Source organism: Macaca nemestrina, unplaced genomic scaffold, assembly GCF_043159975.1.
Source record: "Macaca nemestrina isolate mMacNem1 unplaced genomic scaffold, mMacNem.hap1 Scaffold_490, whole genome shotgun sequence".
In the NCBI taxonomy this organism is placed as follows: Eukaryota; Metazoa; Chordata; class Mammalia; order Primates; family Cercopithecidae; genus Macaca; species Macaca nemestrina.
Genome location: NW_027257682.1, coordinates 12,079 through 26,907, shown reverse-complemented (window position 1 = coordinate 26,907; position 14,829 = coordinate 12,079). Strand labels below are relative to the sequence as shown.

Here is a 14,829-nt window from a genome sequence, read left to right as displayed (position 1 = left end):
CCACATCTTATGTGTTATTCTTATCTAGAGTGCGCCTGTCGTCATGCTTAAAATTACATGACGATATTCTGCCTCATAGAGTAGGTCCCAAACCGCATTCAACACAGAAATGTACTCTTGCTATTACACATAGAAAATGCTTTCATCTACCAAGTGGGAGAGCAGTCCTACAATCTGGGCTGGAATCGCAGAAGGAAGGCATTGGAAAGCAACAGATTCCCTAGTCCAAAGCTGGTTTTTGATGAACCTAGAAACAGGACCAAGAGAAGAGAATTTGCCTAAGGCCCTGACAGTGTCTCACGGTAGCATCTGAACCTAGCAGTTTCTTGACCTATTTCTTTAAATGATTAGTCATGCTTCCTCTGATTCCTATATAAACATTCATTTATATAATGTTCATTCTTCATTCATTCTTTTATATTCATTTGTATAATGTTCCTCATTCATTCTTTTGTTTCAGTGAGTTATTGCTGTGCTACCACGGAATAGTATTTGAGTCAAAATGTGGCAGTGTTGATCCCTTTCCAAGGATTTTAGTTGCACAGTTTGTCAAAGTTGTGCTAACAGTTTCTTGTTGGTTGCAAGGTGTCCTTTCAGAAGCCAATTGTGTGGTGTATTTACATTGATTGTTGGAGGTAGTTTGGTTAGAACCTACTTCGAGTGGCTGGTGTGGGCCTGGGGGACAGTGACAGCTGCCTGCTTCATGGGCAGAGATGAAGTAATTGCTTCCTGGGAAGTACCATCCTCCTGGCCACACTCTCCAGCCCATTTCGTTTGTGTTGGTTTCCTTGGCATCTGCACGTTTCTGGCTTCATGTGAGTCTCATTTATTTTAGCGTATGACTTCAGGCTGTGGGGAAGAATGGCCATTTTAGCACAGAGATGCACACAAAGGAACAACTGGCTAAATGTGAGTGAAGACATTCTTTGGGGGGGGGTTCATTTCTTGTATTCTGTAACAGGCGGTCTGGGAAGCATTCTGGACATGTGGCCTGCGCTGTCACAGTTCCTCCTTGTAGGATCACAGATGTTTGGAGATTGTAGTGATAACTGTTATCATTGAGAATGTCATTCTCACAGGCTCTAATAAGTCAGGATTTATTCAGTGTTAATTTGTTAAAGACAACTGTATTTCTAGCCAAATCCATGTGAGACGTTTCTCCTGGCAGTGTTGCTGTGGGTATCCCCGTGGCTTAGTCTTAGTGAAGCACACGCCTTTGAATACTGCAGAAGCTGTGAATACCCAAAGCGCACCGGAGTACTTTTACCATAGGGGGTGTTAGTCACTGATACACGTCTCAGTCAGACCTGATGGATTCTTGACCCCTTCCTTTTTTAATTTTTTAATTTTTAATTTTAATTTTTGTTTTTTAAGAGCACAACCCCTCAGGTGGCCACCATGAATCTCTGGTGTTTTCAGTTGGCTGCAGCCTATTTGCCATCTCTGGTTCAAACATATTCGAAGCCTGATGATGCTTCCCTCTGTTGTTCTTCTGCTGTGTGACCTCCACGCACGCAGGGTTCAAGACTGTCAGAGCTGGGAGCCACCTTCACAACTACCAGGGTTTCTGGAACCTCCTTCATCTAGCCCTGGGGATGGAAGAGATGTCATCAGAGGTGAAGGCTTATTAGGTTTACATGCCATTGATAACGAATGAGGAGGGTTTCTTTTATATAAGGGGAGCTTCTTAGAACGTGCTTTAGTAGGGTAAAGAAGCTTTTGAGGTTTGCTTTCTCTGGAAAGATAATTTGTGATCCTGCCGTTGCTTTCAACAAAAATATAATTTGCATACCAGTGCATTTTGTGTTACTGAGCACTGGCTGACAAATGGTTCTTAACTCGTCATTCACTCAGCCACTGTTTCTTGAATGGCATATGTGTGCCAGCTGTAGTAGGAACTCGCTAGGCTCTAGGACTAACCCTTATGAAACGGGGGTCCTGGGGGAAGCAAATGCATATAACTATAAACATTTGAGGTGATATCAGAGGGGGTGCCTATAGGTGCAAAACTTCGTTCATTCATTGCCCCATCTAGGAGGTTTTGTGTCTTAGCAGCGTGTTCCATAGCAACACATCCCTCTATCAAAATATTCATCATATTGTTTTGAAATTCTCTGCTTACGTATGCGTTTTTCCGACTAAGTTTATAACTGGTTAAGGAGAGGCTGTGGGGTATGTATTATATATATCTACACACACACATATATTTATATTTCTATACATTACCAATGTAAATATACTATATATATATAAACACATATGTATTTCTCCCTCTCTCTATATACACACCACACACATATATACACACACACATATATATGAAATACACACACACACACACACACACACACACACACACTTCTACTGCCAAGCACAGAAAGTCAAAACTAGGCAAGGGTTCTTTTAGTGTTCATGAAAAAATAGATGTGTTAGTTGAGAGCATCCTTCAGTTGCCAGGGGAAAGACAGGATGGGTTCACAAAGGGAGATAGTGTTTTGTTTTTGTTTTTGTTTTTTCTTTGTTTAACTCTTGAATTCAAAATAATCCAGACTTATGGAAAAGTTGCAAAAATAGTACAGAGAATTCCCATATACTCTTCCCTCAGATTCCCCTAACATTTCACCCCATTTGTACTTTCTCTTTCTCTCTCTGTGGATGTAATTTTTTTTTTTAATCTGAAATGTTTGAGAGTGGAAGGAAGAATGCAGGGCAGGGTGAAAGGTGGAAGGAGAGAGGTGGGTTGGGAGGCTTTTTTTTTTTTTTTAACCTTCTGAGATGGAGTTTCGCTCTTGTCACCCAGGCTGGAGTGCAATGGCACGATCTCAGCTCACTGTAACCTCTGCCTTCTGAGTTCAAGTGATTCTCCTGTTTCAGCCTCCTGAATAGCTGGGATTACAGGCACCCACTACCATGCTTGGCTAATTTTTTGTATTTTTAGTAAAGGGGTTTCACCATGTTGGCCAGGCTGGTCTTGAACTCCTGACCTCTGATGATCCACCCGCCTTGGCCTACCAAAGTACTGGGATTACAAGCATGAGCCACTGTGCCTGGCGATTGGGAGGCTTTTGCAGTAACCCAGAGCGGTATGATGAGGTCTGGACCTGGTTGGAAATGATGATAAAGGTGAGAAGTGGTTAGGTCTGGCATATAGTTTGAAAGGAGAGTTTAAATGGGTTAGATGACAAGAGAGAGACGTGGCTCTGAAGGCATAGTAGCCCTTGCCCTGCTGGGCCGGTCGAGACAGGCAGCCTAGGGCTACTACCGCACCCTGCGGGCAGCTCAGGACCTGGGCCAGCGGAGGAACCAGGCAGTGGTGCTGGCCAACTTCGGGACCCTGTGCCTGCACGCGGGTGCCAGCAGCATGGCCCAGCACTACCTCCTGGAGGCCGTGCGGCTGTTATCGAGGCTGCCCTGCAGGGAGTGTGGCCGGGACTTCACCACGTGCTCCTGCAGCTGGGCCACCTCTGCACCCACCAGAGTCCGGCCCAGCAGGGCAAGGGCTACTATGAGTGGGCCCTTCTGGTCACTGTGGGGATGGGCCATGTGGAGAGTGAGTGCCCCGGTTCCTCCTGTGCGCCTTCTGGGGCCACTCGGGTCAGGGCACACCTGGGGTTTGTGATTCAGAAACAAGGGGTGGTTTTTCCACCATCGAAAGTGCTGAGTCATGGCCAGCAGCAGATGTTGGCAAGCGCCCTGGAGAGAGGCGGTTCCCACACAGGGCCAGGCCCTCTGCCCTACTGGGGCAGCCAGCCCTTCCCAGTTTGCCCAGGGACGATGCTGCCTTGAGCACGGAAAGTCCTGCGTGCTGGGAATCCCTAGCCATAACCCTGGGATCAAGGCAGGCTCTGCTGAGCTGGGACTTGGGACCCCTCCATGAGCCAGGCCCTGAACGCCGGTTCTTGTGCCCGTGTTATCTGCTTGGTATGTTGGCAGCCTGCGCACCTGTCATCCCACTTCACAGAGGACACGGGGCGGGTGATTGCCCAAAGCCGCAGAGCAGTTCATGCAAAAGCAGCTCGTTGTGCAGTGTGTGCCAGGCCCCACCCACAAATGGGGCTTGTGGGGTCCTCGGGTGGCAGGGACTGAGCGTGGGAATGTGAGCTTTAGGCCAGAGAAGCCACAAAAGGGTAAGCGGCGTGATGGCGGGGCAGCACTTGGCCCCGGGTTAGGGAAGCCTCTTTAGTCTGGGACCAGAGGGTTGAGAGGATTTAGTCAAGTAATAGGTGGTGGGGGAGGGGCTGGTGGTGTAGCCTGTGTGAAGGACCAGGGATGAGCGAGTGTGGGTGAGTGGTGGTGAGTGAGTGGGGGTGAGGGAGCCGAGGTGTGATGGGGGTGAGTGAGTGGGAGTGTGAGTGGGTATGAGTGGGGTGTGAGTAGGGGTGAGTGAGGGGGGATGAAGGGGGTGTGAGCGGGGGTGAGTGAATGGGGGTGATTGAGTGGGGGTGAGTGAGTGGGGGTGAGTGGTGGTGAGTGAGCGGAGGTGTGATGGGGGTGAGTGGGGATGAGTGAGTGGGGGTGAGTGAGCAGAGGTGTGATGGGGGTGAGTGAGCAGGTGTGTGAGCGGGGATGAGTGGGGTGTGGTGGTGAGTGAGTGGGGGTGAGTGAGCAGGAGTGTGAGTGGAGACGAGTGAGTGGGGGTGAGTAAGCGGAGGTGTGATTGGGGTGAGTGAGCGGAAGTGTGAGCGGGGATAAGTGGGGTGTGAGCGGGGGTGAGTGAGCAGGGCTTATGCAGGGAGGTGCAGAGTTAGGAGTGGGTGGATTGGGTGCTGGATGGTGAGAAGCTCTTCTGGAGAGCTAAGCAGGGCCTGGGGCCTCAGGCTGTGGCTTGGCCTTTTCCCCAAGAGCACTGGGGAGCCATGGAGTGCTATCGAACAGTCACTGCAGACTGAGCAGTGAACGGACAGTCGGTGGGCAGGGCTGTCCGAAATCTAGGCCGCAGAGGATAGATGAGGAAGTTGAGTCCAGGGAAATGGCCGAGACAAGGGATCCTGTTGTGGGTCCCCTCTGCCTTGCAGCGCTTTGTCATGGCATAGTGAGACCACTCAGAGGTGCCTCCTGTGGCCTGGACCAGAGCCCCAGGGGCTGTGGCCAAATCTGCCCATTTCCCAGCACAGGCCTGGCACCCACTCCTGGCCCTAGGAGGGATGAGATTTTGGGAAAGACCGTGTGAAGGGGCCCCGGTCCCACACATCTGCCCAAGGAGGGGTGGGGGGTTCAGACCCAGGCTTCTTCCCCAGGGGCATTCTCTGACTGGAAGGAGACCCTCCAGGAATCCAGCGCCCCAACCCCCACTGCAGCCTCCCGTGGCTCCTGGCACAATAGCCTGTGGCACCTCCTCCTACGAGGCCCTCCCCAGGGTGCTGGGGGATTCAGACTTGGAAATGCAGGCCAGGGAACGGGGATCATGCTTCCCTGTCTCCCCACCCTGCGCTGAACGGTCGAGGAGACCGAGGGTGGGGCTGATACCCCACATGCTTACTTGGGGTCATTTTTGAGTCACTTTCGGTAGTTTGTGTCATTTTAAGAGTTTGGCTGTTGTGTCTAGATGGTCTGATTTGTTGGTGTACAATTGTTCGTAGTGTTTTCATGGAATCCTTTTATTTCTGTCAGGTCAGCAATAATGTTTCCTCTTTCATTTCTGATTTTAGAAACTTGGGTTTTTAATTTTTTATTTATTTCTTTTTATTAGAGATGGGGTCTCTTCATGTTCCCCCAGGCTGGTCTTGAATGCTGGCCTCAGCGATCCTTCCACCTCGGCCTCACAAAGCGCTGGGATGACAGGCGTGAGCCATGGGGCTCAGTCTCTGATTTTAGTCATTTGTGTCCATCTTTCTTTTCTTGGTCAGTCCGGTGAAAGATTTGTCAATTTTGTTATTATTTTCAAAAAACCCACTTTTGGTTCTGTTGATTATCTCTTTTGTTTTTCCATTCTCTATATTTTTACTTCCCATTTCCACTCTTATGTTTATTATTTTCTTCCTTTTATTTGCTTTGGGTTTAGTTCATTCTTTTTCTAGTTTCTCAAGGTGGAAGGTTAGGATTTTGATTTGAGATTTTTCTTCTTTCTTTGAATATAGACATTTACAGTTATAAATTTCCCTTTCAGCACTGCCTTAGCTGCATCTTGGAATTTTTGATACATTGTGCTTTTTTTTTTTTTTTAAAGACAGAGTTTTGCTCTATTGCCCAGGGTGGGGTGCAGTGGTGCAATCTTGGCTCACTGTAACTTCTACCCAGGTTCAAGCCATTCTCATGCCTCAGCCTCCCGAGTAGCTGGTATTACAGACGTGCACCACCCCACCCGGCTAACTTTTATATTTTATTTTTTTATAGAGACGGGATTTCAACCATGTTTCCCAGGCTGTTCTCAAAGTCCTGGACTCAAGCGATCCTCCCGCCTCGGCCTCCCACAGTGCTGGGATGACAGGCGTGAGCCACCGCACTGGCCCGGGCTGTGCATTTGTTTGCATTCTTCTCAAATTAGTTTTCAGTTTCCCTGATGGTCTCTTTGACTCACTGGTTGTTTAGGAGTGTGTAATTTCCACATATTTTTGAATTTCCCACATTTCCTTCACTGTTGATTTCCAGCTTTGTGCCAGTACAGCTGAAGAACACCTCTGCTTTGGTCTCAGTCCTTCTCCATTCACTGCGGCTCATTTTGTGGCCTGGCACATGGTCTGTCATGGGAAATGTCCCCTGGGTTCTCGAGAGGACTGTGTATTCAGCTGTTGTTGGGTGGCGTGTGTAACAGATGTCCATTCGGCGTACCTGGTTTCCTGTGTTAATCTCCGGGATGTTTCTGGCACTAGGAAATCAGAAACTTTCCACCGTTCCCAGCGCCCTGGCTTTGGGAGAGGCCAGTGAGCCTGTGGCTTGGGAGCCTGGTTGCATGAGAGAAGCGTGTGTGGGAATGCCAGGGGCCGGCTTTGAACCCCATTCCCCCAACATGATGCTGTGTGTTTCGGACATGACACTTGGCTTTGCTCTCTCAGGGTTCCATCTGCTACAGGGTCTACTTGTGCCCCTGGCCTCATCAGCTCAGGCTGAAGGCGGCCCTGGTCCTGGCCAGAGGGGCTTTGTGAAGCAGAAATAGATGGCCTGGTGCAGGCGCCGAGCCTGGTCAGGACCTCGGCCCTGGGAGTTGTAAAGAAGGCCGGCCTCTACCGTGAGCATCTGCACCAAGGTGTGCCCACGTGACTGTGTGCTCGGCGTCTGCCCTGGCATGGGTGCATGGCCTGTCTGCGCTCAGTCTCCCCGCCTATGGGGCCCAGGCTCACAGAGGTGTGAAAGAGGCAAGCACGGCGCAGGGGCCTCCGAGCCCAGCCAGCCTCGCTTTGATCCTGGGAGACTAACATCTTCCATTTTTTCTTCTGCCCAGGCCAGCTGCGGGCCGTCCAGCGGCTGTGCTACTTCTACAGCACCGTCATGCCCAGCGAGGCCCAGTGTGTCATCTACCATGAGCTCCAGCTCTCCCTGGCCCGCAAGGTGGCCGACAAGGTGCTGGAGGGGCAGCTCCTGGAGACCATCAGTAGGTCTACCTGTCCCTGGGCAGTGAGTGGTAAGGGCTGGCTTTGCAGTGGTGGAGGTGGGGGCGGGCAGGGCAGGGAGGGGGGCACAGGGAAGCTGGCCCAGGGCCCCAGCAGCCCCTCTCCTTTTGATCATTTGGTTCCCTGGCATCAGATGTTTTGAGCTGGTGGGCCTGGGGTCGTCCCAGGGCTGCTGCTGGCCCGTGAGTCCCAGCTTGAGCCTCACTTGTTGGGTCAAAGGTGAACTCCACCCCAGCAGAGGCAGTACATGCACTCTGGGCTGTTCTTCCTACTATGGTGGCTTTTGTCATCTGACCTCTGCCTGCCCTGAATCTTCACTACTGGCCTTCATCTGTCCCCATCCATCATTCATCCATTCTTTTATCATCCATTATTTTATCATCCATTCTTTTATCATCCATCTATTCACCCATCTATCCATCCATTCACCTATCCATCCACCCATCCATTCATCCTTCTATCATCTATCTGTTTACCTGCTCATCCTTCCATCCATCCATCCATCCATCCATCTATCCATCCATCCATCCATCATCCATCCATCCATCCATTCTTCCATCATCTTCCCATACACCTGTGGGTCCTTCCATCCATCCATCTATCATCCATCCATCCATCCTTTCATCCTTCCATCATCCATCCATTCACCTGTTTGTCTTTCCACGCATCCATCCATCCATCCATCATCCATCCCTCCACCCATCCATCCATCCCTCCGTCCATCCATCCATCTATCATCCATCCATCCTTTTATCATCCATCCATTCACCTGTCCATCCATCCATTCACCTGTTCGTGCATCCATCCATCCTTCCATCTATCTTTCCATCATCCATCCAACTGTTCATCCTTCTATGCATCCATCCATCCATCATTATGCTGTTCACCTCTTCGTCCATCCATTCACCTGTTCGTCCATCCTTCCATCCATCCTTCCCACCATCTTTCCATTATCCATCCAACCATCTTCCATCCATCCATGATCCATCCATTCACCTGTCCATCCATCCATCCATTCATTCATCATCCATCCTTTTATTCCATCCATCCATTCACCTGTTCATCCATCCCTCCATCCATTCTTCCATCCTTCCATCATCCATTCACCTATTCATTCTGCCATCCATCCATCATCCATCCATCCATCCATCCATCCATCCATCATCCATCCATCCTTCCATCATTCATCCACTCGCCTGCTCATCCTTCCATCGATCCATCCATCCATCCATCCATCCTTCTCTCATCCATCCATTCACCTGTTCATCCTTCCATTCACCTGTTCATCCTTCCATTCATCCATCCATCATCCATCCATCCATCCATTTGTCCATCCATCATTCATCCATTCATTCAGCCACTATCCATCCACCTGTTCGTCCATTCATCCATCCATCCTTCCATCATCCATCCATTCACCTGTTCATCCTTCCATACATCCATCATTCATCCATCCATCCATCCATCCATCCATCCATCCATCCATCCATCCATATATCATCCATCTACCCTTCTAGCATCCATCCACTCACCTCTTGTTCATCCTTCCATCCATCCATTTATCCATTCATCCATCCATGCATCCTTCCATCATCCATCCATCTTTCCATCATCCATCCTTCCATCATCCATCCATTCATCTGTTCATCCTTCCATCCCTCCTTCATCCATCCATCCATCCATCCATCCATTTATCCATTTATCCATTTATCCATCCAGCCAGCCATCATCCATCCATCTGTCCATTCATCCATCCATCCTTTTATCATCCATCCTTTTATCATCCATCCATTCACCCGTGTATGCATCCATTCATCTGTTCATTCATCCATCCGTCCATTCATCCTTCCATCAACCATCCATTCATCTGTTCATCCTTCCATCCATCGACCTGTTCATCTTTTCATCCATCCACCTGTTCATCCTTCCATCCGTCCAACTGTTCATCCTTCCATCCATCCACCTGTTCATCCTTCCATCCATCCACCATTCATCCATCCGTCATTCATCCACCCATCACACTCACCTCCTGTTCATCCTTCCATCCATCCATCATTCATCCATCTATCCATTTATCCATCCATCCATCCCTCCTTCCATCATCCATCCATTCATCTGTTCATCCTTCCATCCATCCATCATCCATCCATCAATCCATCCATCCATCATCCGTCTATCTGTCCATTCATCCATCTGTCCATCCATCTGTCCATTCATCCATCCATCATTCTTCCATCCTTTTATCCATCCATTCACCCGTGTATCCATCCATTCACCTGTTCGTCCATCCATCCGTCCATTCATCCTTCCATCATCCATCCATTCACCTGTTTATCCTTCCATCCATCCATCATCCATCCACATATCCATTTATCCATTCATCCATCCATCCATCATCCAACCATGCTTCCATTATCCATCCATGCTTCCATCATCCATCCATCCACCTGTTCGTCCTTCCATCCATCCATCATCCATCCACCCATTCATTCATCCATCCATCCATCCATCATTCATCCATCCACCCACTAATCTACCCATTAATCCATCCCTCCATTCATCTATCTGTCCATTGGTTTATCCATACATTCGTCTATCCACCATCTAGCCATCAATATGCACATACATCATCTACCCTCCACCCATCCATGCATTATCTACCCACCCATATATACATGCAGACATACACACATCATTCCGCCCGCCCACCCATCCATCCATCCATCCATCCATCCACCCACCCGTCCGTCCATCCATCCATTCATCCGTCCGTCCATCCATCCATCCATCCATCCATCCATCCATCCATCCATCCCAGCATTAATCTATCCACACACCCATCCATCCATCCATGTGTCTACATCTCCTCATCCATTCATCCATCCATCCACTCATTCCTAAGCCACTGCTGAGCACCTGTTGTGTGCCTTTTCCCTCCCTCCAACTGGTTCCTGCACATCCTCCCCCAGTGGCCAGCATCTTCTCCCTGAGGGCAGAGGCGCGGCCCCTCACAGTGCCCAGCACCTGCTGGTATACAGCATATGCTCAAATAATGTGACCACTCAGTTAACACACAGAAGAACTTGCTCCAAGCGACACGTGGCACATCTCCTTACAAAATGAATCTATCATAGTGGCTGTTTTCAGAGGCTTTCCCAAACACAGTGTGATCTGGAACAAATTGTGAAGCCCACGAGCCTGGTGAAGCTTTCATTATTGAGCACCTGCTATATACCTCCATGAGCTGAGGAGAGGGATCAAGAGCTCATGGCCAAGAGGGGACCAGGCCCACCCACAAACACTGTTGATGTGGCAGGGATGTGGCAACGCAGAAAGGAGCCAGGGGATGGGCTCCCAGCAGTCTGGGGGCCACGGAGACTGGTTTGAGTGCAGGGGGAGTGGGCTAGGGCTAGCCCTGGTGGTAGGATTCACAGGTGTCGGGCTCCTGGGCTGCAGCTGCTCAGTCACCTCCTGGCACTCAGGTGCATCAGTTCATTGTCCTCATGCCAGTGGTGGGGGCAGCCCTAATGCACAGAGCCTGAAAAATGCTCAGGTGTACCTGTAGTGTGTGAGAGGAAGGAGGCTGGCGAAGGTGGGCGTGGCCATCTCGCCAGGTGTGGGTCTTGAGGGAACTTCTGTCTCCTTTCAGGTGGCACAGAATGTGGTCCTGTACACAGGCGACCCCAGCCTGGGGCTGCAGCTGTTTGAGGCAGCTGGAGACATCTTCTTCAATGGGGCCTGGGAGCGGGAGAAAGCCGTGTCCTTCTACCGGGTGAGCTGGCCTGTGGGCTGATGCGGGTGGGCCTCAGGGGGGCACCTGGAGGGCTGAGGCACAGCTGTGGCAGGGCAGAGGCCTCCCACCTGGAGGCAGGGCCACCCATGCACATGCTTAGTTTCCAAGTGTTCTCACCGGGAATGATACTGACCGTGCCCCTGCCCGGGACAAACGCTCGGGGCCTGGATGTGACAATGGCTCTACCCTTGTACCTGATGATCTCAAGCAACCATGAGCGGGAAGTCCTGTCCCCATCTTCCAGATGAGGAAACTGAGGCTCAGAGAGGCACAGGGACATGTCAAAGGACACACAGCATGTCAGTGGGAGGCCCAGGTCTGCTTGCACCCCGAAGTGGGACGGCTTCTCCCTTCCTCTGAGCTCACGGTGTGGCTCAGCCCTGGGCACAGATCAATGTGGTGTTTTTAGAGCAGAGAGGAGTGCTGGCTCCCCCCAGTCAGACCCCTGGTGCCCAGGTGGGAGAGGCTGGTCTGAGGCTGCTGGGTGTAGCTGGATGGGCCTCAGGTGACTCTTCAGCCCCCAACTTGGGTGTCTGAACTGTGTGTTATCCCAGAGCACAGAGCTGTGTGGAGGTGCAGGGGTAGCTGGGGCGTGGGAAGCTCCAAGCATATGTTTGAGCTCTGAGGAGGGCGCTGGGCAAGGTGGGTGCTGCGGGAAACCTGACCCCACCTGCCTGTGTGGTAGGACCGGGTCCTGGCCCTGGCCCTGGCAGTGACTACGGGCAACTGCAAGGCGGAGCTGCAGCTACAGCTGTGCAAAAAGCTGGTGGCACTCCTGGCCACACTGGAGAAGCCCCAGGACGGCTTGGAGTTTGCCTACGTGGCCCTAGCACTCAGCATCACTCTGGGTAAGTCCCCTGAGCCCCCACCCTGCCAGGACCCACACTTTGCCAGAGCCCAGCCTCCAGGTCTGCAGGGCAGGAGCTGAAACAGCTGCTGGATTTTCCTGGTCTCCTGTCCAGGCAGGCAGATCTGCCCAACTGGCTTCCCCATCCGGCTGTGGGGCACAGCCCGAGGTCTCTCATGCAGTGCAGAGCCCCCTGCCTGGCTGAGCTCTGCTTCCTCTGCCTGTTCCTGCTGCTGACCACAAGGGCCGTCCAGTGTGCCCTCTGCCTTCCAGACATGCCAGGCATCTCGTTGGTCCCTGTATGTGCCAGGCTGAGTGGCACATTCCCTTTATCTTGTGCCCTTCCCACCCTCATCAACCACACGGCTCTCTGGCTGATAAAATCCCAGCTCCCCTTCCAGCAGTCTGCCCCTTAAGGCCGGGCATCCCCTGGTGCTGTGCCAGGGTCATCTGTCCCCCTCCAGAGACAGGGAACCCTAGGCAGGCCGCATGCCCCAGCACCTTGTGCCCCGTGGCCCAGTACACAGTAGGTGTGCAGCTGACTCCCCAAAGTAGGGGGCTCTGATTGTGACAGACGCAGGAGGAGTTGGATGTCACGTCTGTGGGTTGCCTGGAGCCGGGGTGCCCGGGAGCACCTGGACTGCATGGCTTTTGGGCTCCCCTGGTTAAAACCAGTGAGCAAAGGCAGGTGGCTATGTGTAGGCACAGAGCTGGGCCATCCAAGTCCGACTTTGCCAAAGCCTCACAGTAGACAGGGGCAGGCCTTATTAGTTCTGCTTTGCAGATGGGAAAGAGTCTGGGAACCTGGAAGGGACTGGCCAGAGCTGCCCAGGCGACCACAGGTGCCTGGAGGCAAGCCAGGTGTGCTGCCCGGGGTCTGCATACCTGCTCCTGAGGGGCCTGTGCCCTCCCTGCCCCAGGGAGCCGCGTCCTCACACCTGCCCCTTTGGCCTGCACCCCAGGGGACCGGCTGAACGAGCACGTGGCCTACCACTGGCTGGCTGTCCTGCACCATCGGCTGGGCCAGGGCAAGCTGGCGGAGCAGTTCTACCTCAAGGCCCTGTAGCTCTGCAACTCGCTACTGGAGTTCGACGAGGAGACCCTCTACTACGTGAAGGTGTACCTGGTGCTCGGTGACATCATCTTCTATAACCTGAAGGTGGGTGGGGAGGGGCAGGGCTCGGGGTGTTCCCGGCCCCCTTGGAGTGGGATCTCTACCCTGACCCAGAGGCCTGGGTTCCAGCCTGCCTTAGGAATGGCCCAGTGGCCTCCCTGGAGCTCTGCACGCGGCTGGAGGAACCGGCAATGTTAGCAGATACAACCCAGCTCCCAAGCTGACCTGGCCCCACCCTCAAGAACTCAGTCTCAGCCAGGGAGGCTGACACATGAGTGGGCAATGGTGGCCTCTGGGTAAAGAAGGGGGATTGTAGTCAGGGGGACCCTCCTGGAGGAGGTGACACCAAAACTGAGTCTTGACAGTCAAGTGTCAAGTTGCATTTAACAAAGAAAACAGGGTCGGGAGAAGGACATTTCAGAGGACGGCATCATCCTCACATTGAATCCACATTGCAAGATCCAACCCAAATCCTGGCGCCTCCTCTAGGAAGCCTGCCCAAGGTGCCAGCCTGCACTGAGCAACTCCTTCCTGGAGTCCCGAGACACCTTGAATCTTCACATCACCCAGGAAGGGTGGGGTGGGACCAGTGTCTTACCATCGGGTTCACAGACAGGGAAACCCCAGCTCAGGGCAGGTGCAGTGGGGCGGGGCCCCAGCCAGCCAGGCTGAGGCCTTGCTGGGTCGCGTCTGTCTGGAGCGGAGGTGCTGTGCTCCCTCTGCCCCCAGCCCTGCAGGGGTGGAGAGCTGGGACTGTCAGACTCAGACCTGGCGTGTCTCCACCCCTCTGCCCAGCAGGCACCGCCCCTCCTCAGCATCGCACCGGCACAGCGTCAGTGCTCCTTATGGGCTGAGGGGCCAGGGCACTCCAGTCCTGGGGCCGAGATCTTGGGGTCCTTAGAACAACATGAGGAGCTGGGGCAGCCCTACGACCTCGCCCCGTATCGTATCCCCCACCGCAGGCCTGGGGCTGCCCGGAAGGCCCCCGCCCAGTGCTGGCGACACCTGGTGGTCAGAAGTGGTCCCTGTGGCCTCCCAAGTCCCAGCCAGACAGGGAGGTGCCAAGTGTCAGACCCAGAGGGACGCTACTCACCGCTCAGGGGCTCGCCTGGGACCCAGGGAGACGGGCCTCCCAGAAGAGGCCTTTATCTCTCTTGGTCAAGCCTGCCGCCCACTCCGCCTGCCCAGGAGGAAGGAAAGGGCCAAGTAGTACCTGAGAGGCCCAAGTCCACGGTTGGGGTTGAGGGGCAGAGGCCTCCTTCACCTCCTTCCCATGCACAGCCCTCTGGGCCTCATCGTGACTATGCTGTCAGCGCAGGCCAGCTTCCCACAGGGAGGCCCCCTCGGAATTCCCCAAGGGCGGCTGTCTTTCCAAGGCTACACCCTCCTCCTTGTACGAGGCTCTGGACCCAGGGCCCAGAGGAGTAGGAGAAAACGCCGGGCTGCATGGGGCCTGGAAGTCTGGCAGAGAGGCAGGGGTAAATGGGCATCTTTGCCGATTGCCTCTAAAATGGGGTCCCCTTTAGTG

The 14,829-nt window shown here is 52.7% G+C and overlaps 1 protein-coding gene across 5 annotated transcripts in view; it reads left to right on the top strand.

Moving 5' to 3' along the window:
* The window catches only part of LOC139361435 (SH3 domain and tetratricopeptide repeat-containing protein 1-like), a 42,497-nt gene that overhangs the window by 25,947 nt on the left and 1,721 nt on the right, over positions 1-14,829 (top strand). For 4 of the 5 annotated variants that reach the window (XM_071090033.1, XM_071090030.1, XM_071090029.1 and 1 more), the window contains 4 exons: positions 7,379-7,528; positions 11,197-11,319; positions 12,026-12,188; positions 13,150-13,346. In XM_071090033.1, the coding sequence (XP_070946134.1) occupies positions 7,457-7,528; positions 11,197-11,319; positions 12,026-12,188; positions 13,150-13,253 (462 nt within the window). In that variant the 5' untranslated portion in view covers positions 7,379-7,456 and the 3' untranslated portion in view covers positions 13,254-13,346. Of the gene's footprint in view, positions 1-3,739; positions 4,128-7,378; positions 7,529-11,196; positions 11,320-12,025; positions 12,189-13,149; positions 13,347-14,829 lie in introns of those variants that run through there. The other variant, XM_071090035.1, reaches the window with a different exon arrangement.